Source organism: Lytechinus variegatus, chromosome 2 (genome assembly GCF_018143015.1).
Source record: "Lytechinus variegatus isolate NC3 chromosome 2, Lvar_3.0, whole genome shotgun sequence".
Taxonomy (NCBI): domain Eukaryota; kingdom Metazoa; phylum Echinodermata; class Echinoidea; order Temnopleuroida; family Toxopneustidae; genus Lytechinus; species Lytechinus variegatus.
This window is the reverse complement of record NC_054741.1, coordinates 32,176,741-32,198,829: the sequence shown is the minus strand read 5'-3', so window position 1 is coordinate 32,198,829 and position 22,089 is coordinate 32,176,741. Positions and strand designations below refer to the sequence as shown.

The following is a 22,089-nucleotide window of genomic DNA, read 5'->3' as shown; positions in this document are numbered from 1 at the left end:
AATCACAGTTTTTTCCATGGTATTATATAGCCAGATAGACATAGGGACTACATGTAAATAACTTTCTTTAAGATTAAAGTACAAGTCCACCCCAACAAAAAGTTAATTTAAATAAAAAGAGAAATATCCAACAAGCATAACACTTAAAATTTCATCAAAATCGGATGTAAAATAAGAAAGTTATAACATTTTAAAGTTTTGCTTAATTTCACAAAACAGTTATATGCAAATGAGGAGACTGATGACATCATCCACTCACTATTTCTTTTGTATTTTATTATATAAAATAGGAAATATCCTATTTTTCTCCTCATTTGTCAAGTAAAACAACAATTAATTCCTCACTGAACATGTGGAATGAGCATTGTTTAATACTATATGATTCAGTCAAGTTGGTCCTTATTGTCAAATCTATAAAAAAATGAAATATTGTATAATTCAAACAACAAAAAACTAAAGAATAGTGAGGGACATCATCGACAGTCTCATTGAGTTGTGCATATCACTGTTTTGTGAAAAATAAGCAAAACTTTAAAATGTCATAACTTTCTTCTTTTACATCCGATTTTGATGAAATTTTCAGCATTTTGCAAGTTTGATTTTTCTCTATTCATTCAAATCAACATTTTTGTGGGCTGGATTTGACCTCTAATGTTTGAACAAATTTGATGCCATAAGTGCTATCAAAACATAAATGTCTCAGTTTTTGTTCTAAGATGATATTGTGGTTACAATTCAATTAATTATCTCCTGATATTTCCAGTGTCTCTGACATTAGAGAGTGATTGTGAGAAAATTTTGCTGGGGAAACGTGCCTCTTACCTTGAGGCAATTCTGGTTGAGTAGGGTATATATCCATCTGAGCACTGGTCGATTGCTGGATCTCAAGGAAATTAAATACAGAATACTTGTCCTTCTTCACAGTCGGAAGACCAACAATCGAAGATCTGAAAATATATATGATAACCACATTCTGCTTGTTTATTGCTAATGCCATGCAGTTTGGTACGAGATCTCCAAGTGTGTAATAGATGAAGATGATACATGAATTATAATGATGATGAATATGGTGATGATGATGATGGTGATGATGATGTCGATGATGATGATGATGATGATGTCGATGATGATGATGATGATGATACATATAATGATAATGATGATGAATATGAGAATGATGGTGATGATGATGATGATGATAATGATGGTGATGATGGTGATGATGATGATGATGATGGTGATGATGATGGTGATGGTGATGATGATGATGGTGATGATGATGGTGATGATGATACATATATGATGATGATGAATATGAGGAGAATGATGGCAGTGATGATGATGATGATGATACATATATGATAATGATGATGAATATGAGGAGAATGATGATGATGAGGTGATGATGAAGATGATGATGGTGATGTTGATGATGATGACGATGATGATACATGTATAACAATTATGATGATGATGACAAATGTGTGATGAATATGACGATGATGACATATGCGGTAACAAATGATTTGTGTAAAAGCAAATAATAAAAAAGAATGTTAAAAGTTTGGGAAAAGGTTAAACATGGAATAAAAAAAATTATAACTATTCCTTTAAAACTAAGATCACTGATAGATGTCTACATATATTTCAAAATTTGAAATAAACCCCTCAAAAAAAGTTTTGCAACTCAGTTTTGGGGGATGATATCTTTTTGGTTAATGAAGTATAAAAGATGAAACTGGTATCATTGGAAAGCTGAATTATTCCTCTTTACAATGACATGCCATTTGCTGTGAATATGTAATCATAGAATATGCAATCACCCTGAACATTGAGGAAAGTCAGAAGTGAAATGTTGCAAAATGCATTGATTTCTAACAGTAGTCTCCATTTCTATAGAATTTCCACCATGCAGGTAACAGTGAATGCACTCGGTCCATCCTCGAAACAATTGGAAATTCGCTATTGGAAACGACGCATTTTGCACATTTCATTTCAAACATTGCTGCGTATTATCATGTGTGTATTTCATGATAACACTAGCATTACAAATGACACATGATTGTAAGAATAATCATGCTTTCTAAAGATATCACTTTTACACATGATGATGGCACATTAAGAAATTTATTAGCACTCAAACTTGCAGTTTGAGTTGCAGAACTCAAAACGTGACATGGCAACGAATTTTGCAACATTTTGTTTTTTACATTGCTGCATATTTATCATGTCTGTGTATTTCATGATAACACTAGCATTAAAAATGACACATGATCGTAAAGAGGAATAATCATACTTTCCAATCATACCACTTTTACATACATGTATGATGATGGCACACTAAGAAATTTATTAGCACTCAAACTTGAGTAACAGAACTTTTTTTGAGGGGTTTAGATAGTGAATAATTAACGCCCCCCCCCCACAAAAAAGCCAAACTTGCTATAAAAGACTATCTGAATATCTTATTTTACATCAAATTTTGATTAAATTTTCAGTGCTATGCTTGTTAGATTTTTCTCCTTTTATTCAAATCAACATTTTGTTGGGGTGGACTTGTCCTTTAAATGTCCTCATAAAGAAAAATATCATTCTAAATGAAAAAGGGTGAGAAGGGACCATGCACGCATCATCATTGTATATTGCATGATATTTCCTTCATCAAAATTCCTCTATTTTGTTATCGAAGTTTCCAGGATACAGGTCTTGGTGCGCTGTGCAGCTAAAAATATGTCCTCATGTGGGTGTTTCTATGATATTACACCCATAACAAAACCGTATTCTCTGACAGGTTATAAAAACAGTGACTTTATCAGACAGCTACAGAACAAGTCCCTAACCACTGACAAACACTTAAAATGTTTCCCAAGCTTTCAAAAAGGTGTCACTGTAAAAATAGGCAGATAAAGAGGGCAGTGCCATTATATCATCATCCATTTTACTCGAACTTGTTCTTTTATCACCGGGACAAAAGCTTTGAGGTTTGGTGCAAAATAGTTGCACATGATGTCATGCAACTATCTAATGTGACCTCCTTTTAAATGAATGGTTGAAAATGGAGTCATACATGTACATGAATAAAGTAAACATACATGATCCCCTCAAAAATGATACAAATATAAAAACAAAGAAGTACATGAGGAAGGACAAAAAATTAAATAAGTGGTTAATTTACACTTTATAGAGTCATGAGCTGCTAAAATGTTATTGGATCGTTATCAAATATTCACCCTTGCAATATATTTGTAACAGATTTTCAGGTCACAATTGTGGTTGGTTTGACGTGCAGACTTTTGCATCCACAGAACAGCAATACACATGGTGTATAATTACAGGAGACATTGGTCATTGTTTATTGGTTCAATGCTACATGCAACTAATTAAAAACAATTGAAGATAAGAATACAAAATTCTGTACACTGGCTCTGCCCTATTCAATAAAATTACCAATCAAGAGACTCAAATCCTTTGGGGAACGCTTATTTTACAATTATTAAGGGGATTTATGATTCATCAGTTTTCTCCTAAAAAGGTATTTTGCATTAAAAGAGTATAGGAGGAGTGATCATTCACTAGTATGCACATGGTTAAGCAAAGCATTGACAATTGTTGTTTAATAAATTGGTTTCATAAACAATTACAAGCTTGAATTGTTTCCAAGTACAACTTGCTTTGCCTAAAAAATACCCTTCAATGTAGCATGTCTTGACAAGTCCTTCCTTACACCACGGTCACATTTGTTCTACGGCGGCCGTACGGCAAGTCGAAAAACAGCCGCTTTAACATTTTTTGTACCAGCTACATTATAAGTGGGTTGAATACAAATGAATAAACGGCTGTTTTCGACTCGCCGTACTGCCGCCGTAGAGCAAATGTGACCAATGTATTACAGAAAATGTGTACCTTTCTAAAATGTAAGGTGTTTTGACATCATGACAAACATAGTCAGTGATTAATATTAGCCTATTTCTAATTAATATGGTACAAGAAAACAACTTTCTGTTCGAGAGTAGCACAACCCTTTCCTCATACGTATTTTGTTTCTTTATAAAGTTATACTGCACATGACATGTATTGCAACAGAAAGTATTAATACCCATTTGACTTTTTATTTCTTTTGACACCTTTAAGAGACTAAATAGATTTTGAAGAAAAATTACAATTAAATAATAATGGATTGCAACTCTTTATTTCTAGTTATTTATTTATTCAAAGTTTCCAATTCAGATTATAATACTAAAAAAAATTGTAAATTTTATGTTCAAATGGGACCAAGCTAATAGACTCTAGCCACTGAATCGTGTAATAAAAATATATACTGAGAGAGTTAACCTCAGCAGGACCAGCCTGGCCATGAAAATAAATTAAACACAATATGCAATTGAATAAACAGAAGAAATAACTTCCATTCACAGAAACACTTCTTCATTCATTCCTCAATTGTTTTTCTTACACAGCTATGGCTTTGACCAATGTGACCAAGCACTATAAAGTATATACTCATGCCCGTCAGAAAGTCTGCATCTTCTGAATTTTTTCACAATCAAAAGAACTCTAAAATCCTTGAACTTCTCTTCGTTTTCTTTCTTACACAACCACAGACCTTTAAAGAGAATGAATTACAGATACCCATGACAGATCTTTGTGTCACTGATGCATTTAAAATTTATTATTGTACCTACACCCATGGACAAACTCGAATAGCTCATTCACACTGGTTTTATATTCATGGTATGCAGTTAAAAAAGAACTTGACCTAAAACACAAAGAACTCTCTGTATACTAAGTATGAATCAATGGATATTTAATCATCCAGATAATTGATAATCACCAAGCTATAATCCATATATGTTTTGTTTAATTCATTTTTCTACCTAAGGCAATCATATTTACAAACCTCTAAAAACGTTATTCAAAATAGGCTTTTTAATGATGCTAAATCAATGTAGATGGTTGAATATAACTGTGGGCCTTTATCAATTTTGTTTGGAAAGAAGTTTCAGAGATTTTACAATTGTTGATATTGTATTCATACATATTTCTCTTTTTTCTGGTAAAGAAATCTGAATAAATGTATGAAAACACTTCACAATAATTTTTTTAATCGAAAACAGCTTTTAGAGCATTGTCTATCATAACTATCTGAAAGATTATCTATTCTAGCTGACTCCAACCTAATTGGGGTTTGGAGGTATTTCATCTTGCTCTATTGAAATATGGTACTGGTATAAAAAATTATACTGAGTGAAATGAAAATATCGAAATTGAAGACATCACAATTCTACAGCTCCTATGGTTCAATGCTGATTGCAAATTTCAAAATCTTATGACCTGATGACTGTTTATAAATCATCCTCATTCACTGTTTTTCATCATCATCATCATCATCATCACCACCACCACCATCATGATCATCATCATCATCACCACCATCATCATCATCTTCATCATCATCATCACCATCATCATCACCACCATCATCATCAACAACATCATCATCATTACTGTCATCATCATCATCATCATCAATCCCAAGTTTTAAATCTGGTTTGTCCACGTGGACAGGGGTGCACAGATTCACCTCACACTCACAGCAATCACCCTTACCCCCTCCCTCTACCTTGCCTGATTCCGTGCATCCTCCGTCCTTAACCCTAACCTCCCACTCTCCCCCTCCTCTTGCCTCTTCCATGTCTTATTTGGCCGTCCTCTCCTCCTCAAACCATCCACTTCTAACTCAAAGGCCCTTCTTAAAACATGCCCTTCATCCCTCCTCAGCGCGTGCCCATACCCATCGTTTTTAATTGTATACAGGTGTATTGTTTGTTATCATGGGCCTCATAGGAGATCAACTTTTGCTGAATGGGCTCTCCTGGCGAAATATGTATAAATAAATATAAAATAATGAAAACTCACCCGGGGTATGGATCCGCCACATTGAATCGTTTGCAGAGCAGCTTGTCTGGGTGCCATTCCATGGTATCTCTCGTCAGTTGACCAAACATCTTCATCTCCGCAGCCTTGCTCTGGTCATTCGCATCACCCTGACAACAAATGAAAATAATGAATTCATTAATAATTCAATTCATTTAATAATTTCATCAAATACAAAGCAGTTATATACAATAAAATATACAGGAGAATCAAAGTAAATACTAGTATGGCTTGCAAAACAGTGAGTACCCTTTATACCAACAAAATAATCGAAGGATTGAAACAAGAATGTCATGACAAGATAACACAGGTGGTATCTAATATTTTCAAATCTAGTCAAAAGGATCAGGCTGCATGCCGATAAAGTACCGAAACGATGACGTCAGTTGCCATGGTGTCATGGCGGCATGTTCTACACAAATGAACCCCTCAATAGGAGAAAGTGGCTGCTATCGGAATTTGATCGCTTACAACCTATTTTTCAGACAAGCCAAAGTTATACAAATGTGCACAGATGATCGTCAGCTGCGACTCTATATAGAACCAGCCCACCATGTTACCATGGCAACTGACGTTACACTAAGGTTCTCTATAGTGGTGAGAAGAACAGAATATATCATAGCAAGCAAGCATCCATAGCAACTTGACTTCCTTACCCCCGGATCAGCAGGAACCTCCACCGTGTCTTCGACATCATCTGAGTGCTTGGCTCTGACGAACCTGGATGCCATGAGACCTGACATAGGTTTATGGTAGAGGGATGCAGCCCTTGAGAACTCTTCTATCTCCTGCTGCTTCTCCCATTCTGTCCTGGTGTCCCCTGATCCCGTCTGGGAGCCTGAAAAGCAAGATATGTATAATGAAGTAGCCAACTTAGAGCTCAAAAGAAATCACTCTTATAACTTCTGAAGGTTTCCATGGCAAAGAAGAAGAGGGTAGGGGGTTTCATGACACACTTGTCGAAACATCAAGTTTGGGTAGTCCTTTTAATGAAATGCCCTTCATGTTGGATTGATAGCCTTTTTTGGTCAACTTTTTTTGGAGATGGAATGCCCTTGCCCTTCACTTATGAGTCATAGTCTTACTCCCCCCCCCCCCATCAAGGTATCTTGGTGCCACCTCCGGATTTTCCGCCTCATGTAAAAACAATAACATTTACCACAATCAAAGCTTGTCTAAAGGTAAATGCTCAATAACGTATTGTGAATTATACTTGAGAATCATCCAACTTTCCAATCTTAAATATGTGTAGTTTCCATTTGGTTCCTCTTCAACTGTTCTTCTTTTTGAAAATTTTCACTTCGATTTATTAGGCATCTTTCAACTTCTCTCCGTAATGACTTTATTTTTCTATTTAACTGGCCCTTCAAGCGCTTAATGTCTTACAATCATTTAGTGATTGGATATCGAAAAGCTATAGACAAAATGAATCCTGTATTTTTATTTTGAACTATTACATTCTTGAGATGTGGCTTACATACTTAAAAAAATAAAAATTATATAAAAACAAATTTCATTTTGATCAGGCACATGACACAAATAAATTTCCATCTCAAATCACAAAATTTATCCGATGAAACATAATACTGTTTAATATCCTTGACATCATAACTGCTTCAGGACACAAAGGTGTACACATTCATATAATCTAAAGGCATTCAATACTGGGGATTTACCAAAACTTAAATTGGGTTTAAGGTAATCAAAACGTACAAATATAAAGAGCCCTTTACGAAGCAATTAGCTTTATCCGCAAGGGCCCTAATACAAATGACCACAATGAATATCTGACAGTGATACATCATATAATTTATTTAAAAAAGGAATCATATAGTCTATACTACATGGGGGTGTATAAGAAATCACAAGGCTATATCAAACAGTAATAAAAACAGGTATTAATAAAGAAACACTAGGAAAGGATCAAGAAAAAAAGAATGAATTTTCAAGTTGTATTGACACACCTTTTTATATACATGTATCAATTTGCAATATTTTTTTGGAAGGGGCATAATTGAAAGCTTTTACGTTCTTCCATGCTTTAGGGCCTTAAAAGGGGAAATTCACCCTGATAAGATGGTTTTAATAAAAGCAGAAAAATCTGACAAAAATATTTGTGAATGTCTGATGAAAATACATAGATCCATCAGTAGCTTCCCCGATAAATTCAAAATCATAAGGCAAATGATTTTCTTATAGAAGAGGGTATGAAATAATGTCTGATGATGTCCATCCCACAAATAAAATCTCTCAATTTTGGGGGGTTTAGAAAATTGCATTTTGGGGTATTTATATCACACAACATATAGCCTTATAGGGGCTACTTGTCTGTAACACCACAAAATAAAAACTTCAAACTTTCATAACTACATGTAAGTTATCCCATGACAGATTTTCATCAAACCGCAATGACATCTTTCTCTTATTTTTCTTAATCTTAAATTAGAGAGAGAATATGTGATGGCTGATGCACATGAGGTAGGTGACAGGATATACATGTAAGACAAAATCTTGTATGGGTAATATACATAATAGGGTGATAAAAATTATGAAATAAATATTCATGTCTCTCAAATCATTTAACTTTTAATTCCCAAGTTTGAAAGTTGTCGCACATTCTGTTTCATGCATATTTAATAGTAACAATGCCTGATGAGGCAACCATCTGATTCATGAACACTTATCCCCTTTTCAAAGCAAACTTAGCACTGCATATTCTGAAGAAAATCCACTTCCTACTGACTCTATTTTTCATCAACAAAAGCAATTATCTGCAATATGAACACTTTATCTTCTCCACAAAGCAAGGATTTAACCACATGCTCAATCTGTTTGCAAACATTCATATCATTTGTAAAACTCCATTGAGTAAGGACCACAATAGAATGCAAGGTAAATGTAATTCAAAATCCTTCAAGCCCAATTTAACTGAATAAACATTTGCACAATTTACATTCTTTCAATACAGTTTACTTGGTCTATAATACTGAATAGCTACTTTGGAGAACATCGATCAAGCAACTGTCAATTTTCCTCCACATGGCTAATTTCAATCAATTGGTGGGCATTGGGTGACTTTTGAATTTGGTGTTGACCTTTCGTTGTGGGTGTTAGACCTTTTTTTTTTACAAGTGAACAACATCAAACTTAAAGGCATACATGTAGGTTAACCCCGGGGGGGGGGGCACTTCCATTCACGAGTGGATACCATGCGCGACCAAGGGGTCTCGAAAAGCACCCTAAACACGTAATTTCCATATTCCGAAAATGAACCCCTTAACAAGTATTGGCATGTGAAACCCTACCCTTAACAAGTATTGGAAACAAAAACGATTCTCTTGGCAAATATTCCTGAAATGAACCCCTAAACAAGTACAGGAATGTTTTATTGTTACGGTTCCTTCGGTCGTCGGCTTTACCTTATTTGGTTTAGTACGACCCCACTTCTACACCTCGCGCAAATCGGACTCTAAACACGAAGTGTTGGGGCAAAAAGGACATCCTTTATAAAACATTTTAGTTTTGTTTCATCATCCCCGCAAATTCGACCCTAAACACGTAAATAGATACCCTTTTTTCATTATTTTTGCGTTTTTGGCACCCTTATCACGTTACGTACGTAACGTGCCCTATCGTGAAAAAGACATCCTTTTTACGTGTTTTTTTGGTCGCGCATGGTATCCACTCGTCAATGTAAGTGGCCCCTCCGGGAGGTTATCATTAATTTGAATTTCAAAAGTCTGAGTTGCAACCACTTGTCACATGTCTGTGATTAGTTAGAAAAATGAACCTCAGAAAAAAAACACATTTTTCCCGAAAATCATTTAGAATTTTAGTGCTTCAAAAAAGTGAAGTATTAAGTAACCAGAAACACCATCTTAATTTCATCTCATTAATCTTTTCAGGAGATTTAATAGCTGATTTTCAGTCACAGATATCTTGAAAGTGTCTGCACATTCATTTTTGGTCCATACGAAAAATATAAACATGAATCACAGTTAAGTGTATTTCTTTTCAAAGACCTTTGCAATGTTAACCTATGCCTTTAAAATAAAACTGGTCCTGGGATGAATTTCACTGAGTGTAAAGCTGTCAATGATGTGATTTGAATCATTCTTGAAAGATCAGATTATGTTTTGAAGCTAGGGAAGACATCAATGTTCCTTCCAATGCCAACACCAAAAATCAACCATTGTGTTAAAGTAAAATCTTGTCAACAACATTGTAATTCTCTCAGGTAGTGCAGTATTCTTTTGAAATAAATGCCAGGGGTATTTCATAAAACTATTTGTTAAAGAGAAATTCCAGTACTTGCAGTAAACACTGATTTCATGAGAAAGTCTGTAAAACAAAGCTTAATTGTCAGTATATCATCGAGGATCTAGATCTGGTACAGTTACATAACTGAACTTTGTGAAATCTTGAAATCTACGCTGAAAAATTTTCACACCGAAGATCCCCAACACAGATAAGCGCACGTGGGACAATGTTTAATTATTGCTGAGAGCGTCGGGCCTGACGCCCTACCCGAATCCTGTGCTTATTTTCTGATTTCTCAGCAATTACACAATTTCTTCCAGAATCCTTTGGCACATGCATTTTATTTACACACACACTTTGGTGGTGATTTCTTTGGATTCTGTACGAACTCATTTTGATATCGTTACCAAAACTAGCATTTCCCTTTAAGCTGTATTTAAATGTACATGTACTACATGAATGGCTAGAATGTTAAATGCCAAAATATGAGCGGGAAACTTCTCTTGAGCTATTAATAAATCATGACTGTTACTGTATTTCAAATAATTCACTTTATACATGGCCAAATAACATCCTTGGCCTGAATAGGCTTTTGAATAGTTTAAACCTGCATATTTTATTTCAAGTTTAATAAAAAAAAAAGTTCAGGTCACAAGGTAAAAAGGCAAAAGGATTCAAGAATATTAATGAAAATAGCTCATTCTTCCAATGCATTATGATACGGTTGCATGATGAACTTCAAACTTAGCAATACACTTATGGACTGTGGAGGTGATCTGATCAAATTTGGGGATCATGAAGTCAAATGCCAAAGGTCAAAGAGGTAATTTAAATATTGTTTTATCATGTTAAATGTATGACTTTATCCTGGGTGCAAATAAAAGGCCATATGGGCCAATCAATCCATCTCTTTTATAAATGATAAATTTTTTTTTCTTGCATTTAAAGAAGGACCCCTTGGAAATCCAATTTCAAACTTGACACATGTGCGTTTGGGAGTGGCAGAGATATGATTTAAGGGTCACAAGAGGGCCGTCTGCACCATCCCGAGTTTTCAAATTAGCGCGCTATTTCTGATCCGGCAAATTATCCCGATCTGAAAAATCTCGAGATTGTTTGTAATGCAGACGCAATTATCGCGCTAGTTCGTAGGATTAATCTCGAGATTGCAATCCCAAGTCAACTCGGGTTTATTTGCAAAATAGTGCGCTATTTACGAATTATCGCGCTAATTCGTAGGTGCAGACGCACTCGGGTTTGGACTCGGGTTAATTTATTCATGACCTTCAGTCCATAATGCAATTCGCTTTCCATTTCCACCTTGGTCAAAACATAAACACATCACGATTGTACCGAACGCATGCGAATAGCGTTCATCAATTCCCCAATCAGCAACGAGGTGTCCAGCCCCCCAGTGCATGGATTTTGGGAGAGACCAGACCGATTGGGAGGCGCTCATTATCGACAATGTTCATAGTCAATAACAATACTGACAGCAGTGTCGTCTTATTCCTTCGCAAAATGTGAGCAAATAGCATATTTCTTTCCTCCTCTCCCCCCCCCCTCCCCCCCCCTTGTCGTTGCCTCCTCCGCCATCATATTAAACGAAGAATACTTCACTCGCTTATAATTATAGCGCGGCTGAGCTGAGAGGATTGTTGCATAACAACGGTCGAATTCGGGGAAAGTGCTAGTGAAAAGCTAAGAGTACAACATGCACTTGATTGCATATCGCGGGAAGTTATTCAAAAGCGCGGGCCGTTGAAACTCCAAGATCGAAAGTGCGCATGCTCGGAATATCGGGCTTGTTGTCTCGCTCGAGCAAGAATCGCTCTTCGTGCGATGGTGGAGACGGGGTTTCTTGAATCTCGAGATTAACCGCGAAGAGGGCTGATCGGGCTAAAATCTCGAGATTGAGCAAACTCGGGATGGTGCAGCACTGCCTAAGGTTCTAGACCATAATCAGCCATGAATCATTGCCACAAAAACTTAGGGATCCAATAGAACAATCAATCAGAATGAAACTTGGTTCATGAATACCTGTGTGAGTGAAGATCTGATGAGATGATGATTTTTTTTGTTGAAAATTTCAGAAAATAGATACAAGATAATATACGTCAGATCTTGCAATGGTGCAGGCATAACATTTTGACAGCCTACGATGATCTAGTCTATTCATTCCATACAACTAGACAAATTCTCGTGTCCATCTCAAAATGAAAACAAGGCCTGGGATACGTGTACACTAAATCATAATTTTTGTATAAATTTGAGCACAAAATGAGCTAATCTTCAGTGCAGATAATCTTTTTTCTAATATCCTTAACAGATACGTGATTCAATATAGCGGCAGTAATGACTTTGAAAGACTATTGAATAATTATTCACAAAATAAACTATATCCTAAATGACCTTTGACCTTGATCATGTGACCTAAGACTCGAGCAAAACAAGAGGTGATACTTGATTACCCATATGTCTTTGTCTCATGAACCATATATAAACTTTCAAAGTAATGATGGCAATTCAACAATACCCCCAACATGGCAAAAGTTCATTGACCTTAAATATTTGACCTTGGTAAATGATGTCAATGTTCAATGATACTTGAATACTCTTACGTGGATCCATAAACCTACAAAGTTATGATAGCATTCAACAAATACTCCAACATAGCCAAAGTTTGTTGACCCTATATGACCTTTGACCTTGGTCATGTGACTTGAACTCAGGCAGGATGTTCAGTAATACTTGATTACCATATATAGGTTTTCACGAAAAAAAAATGCAAATGCCAAATTTTTGGTTCCATATTTCTTTGTTATTAAAATTTCTTTGTAATATTATGTTTTTAATTTTATGATCTTCATTGCTTTTTTCAAAGAAAATTTTTACAGATAATTTAACAACTAAATGTAACCCTAAACTCATTACGCAGACGAATAAGAATGATAAAAAAAAATCCTCTCCCATTTACTTTGTACACAAAGTATAAAATTGATCCATTTTTGGCATGGCATTGTCTCATAAAAGGTCAAATGGTGTCATGATGCGATACCCGTAGAACACAAATTAAGTCTCAAAAGTTGCACAAGACTTCAACAACAACAAAAAGTCAAAAAAATTTGTGGCGCTATCGTTGTGCGTTCCAGAAAAATGGCACGTATTGTTGGGGGGGGCATGAAAGCCCCACCCATTCAATTTTAAATCTGGTATAAATGTACAAGATTTGAACTATACAATTTTTTTTTACAGCCTAACAAACATAATATGATTTAGAACATGTGAAATGTTTGAGTCTCTTATTGGGAGAAGAACCATCAATGCATTTCTGCATGGACCTCGTGTGACTCAAGAATCGAGTCAATTTGGTGATTCTAAGACCTTGAAGGTTTCACCAACTGTTCAAACTATGATAATCAACTCTCCAAAATTACTAACAGTAACACACAGTTCCTTCCATAACTGGAGTGCGACTGTAATCCAAGCTATGTGGGAAATTACAAATTGATACAGAGGTTCGGGCCCTGGTCACGTCGTTCGGATGGTGACGCTAAAGGTCGGCCCAGACGTAAACAATCATATCTGGTTGATACACATCTGACAAAAACTAACAAACACACACCCTTCCATAACCTTACAACCGAACTTAACTTAATTTTTGACAACAACAGCAATAATATTGTTAACGATGACAATAACAATGATAGTAATATGAATACTGATACTACTATTAATTATGAAATAAAAAGCATCCATGCTGACCCTGACAACTAAGACATAGGAACGAAATCACTCACAAATTTACAGAACATTCTTAAATTTCCTATTCAATACAACATAAAAACATTCACAGAAATAGGAAAAAAGAAGAATATTCCTATTTAAATGGAGCGCCTGGCACGTATGAGTAAGCCTCGTATGAATCTGGTCTTTTAAAAGAATTTTACACTCAACAAAGACACACTTTCTACGCTTTCAAGGACAGGGATACATTTTAAATCAGGGCAAGGCAACTTTTCTATAGGGCACATGTCTATATCATGATGCAAATTATGTATAAAAAAAAAGTCGAAAAGGGCATTACAAATCTCTATAAAGCTCGATGTGAGGGGTATTGATGCCAATCAAAAGGACATCCACAACCATTTCCTCCGGTTACTTTGGATTACTTGAAGTCCAGGGGGCCCGTTTCATAAAGATGTTTGTACGTTAGAGGCTTAGAGCGACTCGAAGAACAACTTGTGAACCTTTCTTACGTGCTAAACCATCGCCAAACAACGTTTTGGTGTATAGCATTTACCACAAGAAAAGATCAGCAGTCATTCTTAAAGTCAATCTTAAAGGTCAAGTCCACCTCAGAAAAATGTTGATTTGAATCAATAGAGAAAAATCAGACAAGCACAATGCTGAAAATTTTATCAGAATCGAATGTAAAATAAGAAAGTTATGACATTTCAAAGTTCTGCTTATTTTTAACAAAATAGTTATATGAACGAGCCAGTTACATCCAAATGAGAGAGTCGATGATGTCAATCACTCACTATTTCTTTTGTTTTTTATTGTTTGAAAGATGAAATATTTTGATTTTCTCGTCATTGTCAAGTGAAATGAAGTTTCATTCCTCCCCTAAGACGTGGAATTCCATTATTTTAACATTTTGAGCTTCAGGCAAGGAGGTCCTAATCATCAAATTCGTAAAAATTGAAATATTGTATAATTCAAACAATAAAAAACAAAAGAAATAGTGAGTGAGTGACATCATCGACTCTCTCATTTGGATGTAACTGGCTCGTTCATATAACTGTTTTGTGAAATTAAGCGAAACTTTAAAATGCCATAACTTTCTTATTTTACATCCGATGTTGATGAAATTTTCAGTGTTATGCTCGTCTGATTTTTCTCTTTTTATTCAAATCAAGTTTTTGTTGGGGTGGACTTGTCCTTTAACTTAGAAACACCCACCAGGGCCCCGTAATACAAAGATTAGTGATTAATCGCTAATTTGAAAGAGCAATTTTGATTGGTCCCTAGTCAGTCTACTGAGCAAAATGCGCATGCAAAAATGATCCTTATAGGCCATTTCATTTAGCGATTAATCGCTAACCTTGGTGTTCTGGAGTACTGGAGGGCTTTTCCACAATGAAGGATATGCAGGAGCAAATGTCCCCCTCCCCCCAATTTTAAAACTCTTGAAAGATTTTTAAAAGATTGAATAATTTCTTGAGCTCACCTTGGTGTCTGTTCTGCAAGTATAGCTCGTACCTCTGCTGCTTCTCTGCATCCTTGGCAAAGGGTTGGAAACCTGATCCTGTTGCTTGGGCAGTAGCTTCTTGGGTAGGAGCAGACCAGCGGGAAGCAACCCTGTCCCATTGGGTTTGATGCCGAGGAGCATCCTGCTCCCGACTGGATGCTTTGTCACGGGCTTCTTTAAGTAGGGCCAGGTCCTGACTGGACAACAGCTCATCTATGCTCGAAGGTCCTATGGCATTAAACAGAGCAAAGTTTTAAGATACAATGACAATATTTCTTAAAGGGGGTACTCAATGACAGAACAACTTTCCTCTATTAAAAGAGCATATTTTCATGAGTTGAAGATCATCTTCCAAACGTACATAAATAGATGTTATCGAGAAATAATCAATCAAAAAGTATGAAAAGAATGCAGCATATTTTTGTGGATTCATTGTGTCTTAGTTTCAAATCAGCTCAGAAAAGTAAAGAAATTTGTACCTGGTAATTGTTCTTCTCCGAGCATGGCAGCTCTTTGGTCTGCACTGAGCGTGAACCGACTGTGAGCTTGTGTCTTGGGAGGGTTGGGTGTCTCCAAGGTAGTATTGAATTGATGAAATGGACGGAAGTCCCTTGGCAATGATGGAGGATGGAACACCTATTTGATGATAACAAAGTTTGAAAGGCGACTTGATGGTGGGTTCAGGGTCCTTGCTCACAAAGAATATGTATTGACTGATTCTTAGAGATTAATGTGATAATCTTAATAAAAATCATGCTTACATTTCCAGTTTGTGTGTGGTACATTAAATCATCGCTACCACGTATTAATGAAATTCATGCTGAGGCACTTCAGCATGAATTTCAGTCATATTTATCTCTTTGAGGAACAATCCCGTCCCCTCCCCCCCTCCATCCACATGTTGGAAATGGTGAAAAGGATGTCTTTTCCTAACCAGCAGAACTTGATGTAAACTTGATATGAGTTACCGTTTCTAAAAAATTATGCTTAAATTCCCGAATGCACGAGGTACATAAATACATTGCTACTGCATATTGACTAAAGAAATGATATGTTAAATATAATGTATGTCTTGGCACTACTAAAAGGAAATGAATTTCAGTCCGACTTATTTCTTTGTGGGTGATGAAGAGGGTGTTACTAGCTAGAAGATATACCTAATTGCATGTAATTAAACACATAGGCCTGTATTCTGCAGTCAGGTTTAATTTAAACTCTGGTTTAAATTTGTGGTTTCACTATTGGAAGCCAGTTGTGGCATAATTCTCTAACAGTAGGGGTTGAATGTATTAGCTCATTTTAGTCTCAAATAATTCTTAATTGTCTGAGAAGGATGAATAAAATAATTGTCTTCACTAAAACAAGATTATGAAAGAGCACAGTGAACATTAGAAGCATTCAATGAAAACATAATTTTGACATATTTGGCTTCCCATAATTTTAGTACAAAGTTAGACCATTGACTAAGTTAAACCTGACTTCAGCATACGGGCCATAGTGGTTGGTACTTGGGAGAAAAATGAATCACAGTTCTAAATTGGACTGTTCTCAAGCTCCCTTCAAAAAAGTTATTGGAACTAAAGGAAAAATAAATAAAGTCCCAGTAAGATATTTGGTTACAGTTTTGAAAGGTCAAAATGCTGTAGTGTAAAGGTCCATTGAAATTCAGAAATTCAGAAATAAAGCAATATGAATGATGCATTACCCAAAAAGGTTGACCAAAATTACTCAACAGGTGGCGCTAGACCATTCAAATAGAGCAGTCCTCCAAAACATGATCTGACTTTATAAAACGAAACATTCCAAGTAAGCGATGGAGAAATTTTGATTTCCAAATTCAAATTACACTAGTTGGCAATAATTCTGGAATTTGTATTTTATGGCTCTTAACAAAATTCTTGTACCTTCAACATACAAATATTTCTTTGAAGCAATTTAGATGAAACAGGATCTAGTAATTACCTTTGTTGAAATTTTCCCTTGAGATGCGGCTTTGAATCCATCAAGAATATCAACATCACCTTTACAATAAAAAAAGAGATAAGGATAAAAAAACATATCTAGATGATATTTCCTTGAAAATGCATAAGTTATTTCCACACCAAAGCACTTTGCTATCTACCACACAAATATGCCGTATAACGGAACTCAACAGAATTAAAGTAATATGTAAATGGATACAAAGGTGAAGTGACAGATTGATTGACTATAACCAGTATTGAGATTACTCAGAACTGGAAAGTATAAGAGACCTCTGATCTTGTTACCCCGAGGACACATTTTCAAAGAAATATCTAACATACATAAAGAAATGAATGATACAGGAATAAGTAATAAATAAATGGGTGAATGAATGAATGAATAAATAAATAAATAAATTTACATTAATTATCCAGAATTCGATTGAATGATATTCTCTAATAATTTGCTTCACAAGGTTTTTATAACTTACTTGAATGTCGAGGAGGAGGTCCTGTCCAACCAAACATCCTTTTATTCGTTGTTTCTTCCTCTCCCCCTAAGACACGGTCATAGTTGGACATCCGGTCAGTGGAGTAGACATCGCTCTCTTCTTCATCCTCAAATGCTCCTATTCCAAATGCCTGTCATGGGGGAAAAATGAGGATTGAATGCATGACGAATGATCTTGCTTGAAAAGTAGGCACCAGTTCATCATTATTCTGTGATGTTTTGATATTTAGTAAGGACCCCCCTCACACACACACACACACACACACCGACTGGATGAGGAAAATATGTTTATTACCTCTCCTGTAAAAGTTAGTGACAATCAGGAGAGAATGTAATACTTACAATTAAATGTATATAAACCAGTTAAAAGGGGAAGTCATGGAATAATAGTTTGTCCGATTCTAATATCATGATAATGAGGTATACATGGATAGATAAATCGTATCCAATTAATATTTAATCAAAAACAAATAACAATTAGGAAAGTATAAGGTTTTTATGACCTTACCTTTTATATCACATAAAGCACATTTCTCATTAAACACATGAAAAAATATCAACTTTTTGCATCATCATGTGAGGTTTATTTCATCGACTCATTATCAATTCACAATGGTTTAAATATGACACATATTTCTACAATAATCATATCCTACAGCCCTTGCTGCAACTATGTACAAATAATATAAGAGGTAATAGGGGGGTAATATAGGAGCAACTTGAGCACCAAGCAAGGTGGATACATGCGCTTTACAATTCCTACAATATTCATTTATCATAACACTCACATGACCCTTTATGCCTTGTCTCCTATTCTGCTTCATGACTGGTTCATCAAACAGAGTTACATGGCCACCGAGTATTGACCTCGAGTCCATTCCTTGGTAGCCGATACCGTGCTGGTCATCCTTCAGGGCAAAGATGAAGTCCTGAATGTCGTCGGGGGCAAAGAGGAAGCCCCGCATGAAGTCCTCCTCATCGCTATCCTCCACAGGGCCATCGTCGTCCCCTTTCTCGTTGTCATCATCGCCACTGTCGTCATCACTCTGTTGTCCCAGCACTGGCGGTCTAGCACATCCGTACACTCTGCCGCCACCTAAGCAAAAGTTTTGAACCAAGAATTTGAGTACAATATTATTACTTAATATGAAAGGCAGGCTGTGCAGGTATGCAGAAAAACCATGTGGTGTTGTGTGAAACACGACTGTGTCATAGCGGGTAAATATACAACATTAAGGACAGAGACTGGAGCCAAAGTGAAAATTGACAATTTACCAATCAGTGATGCAAGGTTTATGCATTTTCACAATTTGCCAGATGAGCATTTTGCTAGAGAATAACCCAAATTAGCAGGTTTCAAAAACAGGCTTTATTTCATAAGCCTAAAGTCTGTACATTCATTATGATTTTTACACAGAAAGACTGGATGATTTCTTTTTGTTTTCAAGAATACACATTTAATTTTCTTCACTTTTATCAAATGCAGATATTATGGGTACCCTTACCCTTGCATGCATGCTTAGATTGATAAAACCTACAGTTCTGGACTAGCTTTTGTCCTGTTTTATGGCCTGCTTATTTGGCACAATTTTTTACATCTATACCTGGTGTTAGTATTAATGACTAAATATTTTTTTCCCAACATACATGTAGCAACCTAGTCCAAATAAAAGAAGAAAGAAATCCCAAAATAATGATCATGAGTTGTAAGCCTTTATCTTTTTTTAGACATTAAATATTGCAAGTCTTATTTTTCTTTTACAAAAATGGAATCCGTAATTTAATGACGTCACATAATTCAGGCCGTTTAGAAATACAATAATGCCTATTTTTTAAACCTGCTAATGGGGGGGGGGGGTAAAACAAAACACTTAGCAAGCAGTTAATACATGATACTGTTGTGATTTCGCTTATAGGCTTTTGACAAGTCATTTTGCTTTTATCTCCAGTTTTAGAATTGTATTCACCTTTATTTTTCTTTCTCTTGCTTTTCTTTATCCTTTCCATCTTTGGTCCAACCCCTTGTCCAGGTTTCCAGCCCATTCTGCGAAGAAGCCTTGCACCAATCGTCTCACTGTATTGGACATTGAGGGGGAAACTGCACTTTATAAACACATGCATCACTGAAAATATCCTTGAAATTAGAATTTTTTCAAGAACTGCATTTGGGTATTTTTTATCGTGCCGCAAACCTAGAGTTTCATGATATGTAAATATGTGCAGTACCTAATATCAGAAATTTGAGTCGATACTGTCGATATCATGATCTGGTGAACTCCAAATCTGACAGGTCTAATACCTTTAGTAATAGCCCTTTTCACTGTACATGCCTCTTGCGTGTGTGTGTGTGTGTATGTAATAAATGGACAAGTCCTTCAGTTGATTCTATATGTTTTTGTGTTTTAGGTTTCATTTTTTATTCTACAATTGCACAGCAACATGTATATTCCTGAATGCAGAGAACACAATATACCTGTTATGGACAATATCAACTGTAAATTTTGAAATGTACGTAAATTACTTAAGAATATTGATTCTACAAAGTCTGTTGTTCCAGAAGGATTAGCTCCATGTATTCTTAAAGAAGGTGCCGATGAACTCACTTTGTGGTCTTTTCAATAGATCTCTTTCAACTGAAGATTTGCCTTTAGATTGGCGCTGTGCTTATGTGTGCCCCATTTTTGAAAGGGGCAATAAAGAAGGCCCTAGGAATTATCGACCCATATCCCTCACTTCGCACGTTTGTAATCTATCAGAAATAATTGTTGGTATAAATAACTTGTCACTTTATAATAAATGCTAACAATATTTTACATGACAATCAAAATGGGTTTCATGAAAAGTGATCATGTGAGACTCAATTGATTGAGGTCATTCTAGACTGGAGTAACTGGATGGACTTTGACTGCAATGTTCACATAGCATTTTTAGACTTTGCTAAAGCGTTTGATACTGATAGCATCTCACACATATTTGGAATTTAAGCTCAAATGCTATGGTATTTAGGGCTCAAATTTGAAATGGATAATGAATTTTTTGAAACTGCAAACACAACGTGTGGTATTAAATGGAGAATATTCAATTTGGATTGACGTAAAATCAGGTGTGCCTCAAGGGACAATCCATGGCCCCATACTTTTTCTTTGTTTTATATGTGACATGTCTGATGGTATTGTTTCTGAAATGAAACTGTATGCTGATGATTGCACCTTATACAGAACAGTAAACTCTATACAAGATTGTGTAATTCTTGAAATGTTCTTGACACATTAAAGAAATGGTCAAATAAATGTAAAATAATGAAAATGTCCCGAAAAGTTTCATAGGTTGAGTATGCATATAAAATGGATGGAAACGACTTAACCATAACTAAGTCTGAAAGGTATTTAGACATTTTGATTAATGACACATTAAATTGGAAAGGACATTGTGAAGAGACATATACGAAAAGCAATAAAATCATCAGAATTTTGAAAAGGAACTTTATGAACTGTCAAAGATCAGTTTTTAAGACCCTTTACGAGTCACTCATTTGACCATGTTTAGAGCATTGCTGTTTAGAGCATTGCTGTAGGACCTGTATCAGGCAAACCATATAGAATTACTCAAAGTGTGAACAGAAAAGATACGTGAGAATGGTGTTCCAGGATTGGCAACCAAGTTACAATGTACTTTCACCAAAATGCTAAATTTGCAAGCTAGACGAAAGCATCACAGACCTTTTTATGTTCTACAAGATCACTAGTAATTTAGTTCATGTCAATGTAATCATTAAACCAGCATACAGGATAGGTAGGAACGATCACAATAAGGAGGCAATCACGCCATTTGCAAAAACAGATTACTATCAGAACTCTTTTTATGTTTGAACTAGATTGGAACATGCTTCCTTGTAATGCAATAAATAGCACATCTATCTCTATTTTAAAAAAATTACTTGAGGCCCACCTTATATATTTTCTATTACAAAATGATTTATAACCTTTCATATCCACAGTACTACTAATACCTAACAGTCAATTAATGATTAATCTTGTCATATTATGTACAATTTTGACTCACACCACAACTCAAAAAATTCATCATTAATTCACTATATTTTGTCAAAATGTTGTCTTATGTCTGTTCTGTAACTTTGCTCTAATATAACATTTTAGTATTATTAGTAG

At 35.5% G+C, this 22,089-nt stretch overlaps 1 protein-coding gene across 2 annotated transcripts in view; it reads right to left on the bottom strand.

Moving 5' to 3' along the window:
• The window catches only part of LOC121407876 (G patch domain-containing protein 1-like), a 42,471-nt gene that overhangs the window by 12,237 nt on the left and 8,145 nt on the right, over positions 1 to 22,089 (bottom strand). For both annotated transcript variants that reach the window (XM_041599110.1, XM_041599111.1), the window contains exons 5-13: positions 19,888 to 19,994; positions 18,709 to 19,016; positions 17,901 to 18,051; positions 17,411 to 17,469; positions 15,928 to 16,084; positions 15,428 to 15,676; positions 6,591 to 6,772; positions 5,917 to 6,044; positions 823 to 947 (exon numbers count right to left, since the gene is read on the bottom strand). In XM_041599110.1, the coding sequence (XP_041455044.1) occupies positions 823 to 947; positions 5,917 to 6,044; positions 6,591 to 6,772; positions 15,428 to 15,676; positions 15,928 to 16,084; positions 17,411 to 17,469; positions 17,901 to 18,051; positions 18,709 to 19,016; positions 19,888 to 19,994 (1,466 nt within the window). The remainder of the gene's footprint in view (positions 1 to 822; positions 948 to 5,916; positions 6,045 to 6,590; positions 6,773 to 15,427; positions 15,677 to 15,927; positions 16,085 to 17,410; positions 17,470 to 17,900; positions 18,052 to 18,708; positions 19,017 to 19,887; positions 19,995 to 22,089) is intronic.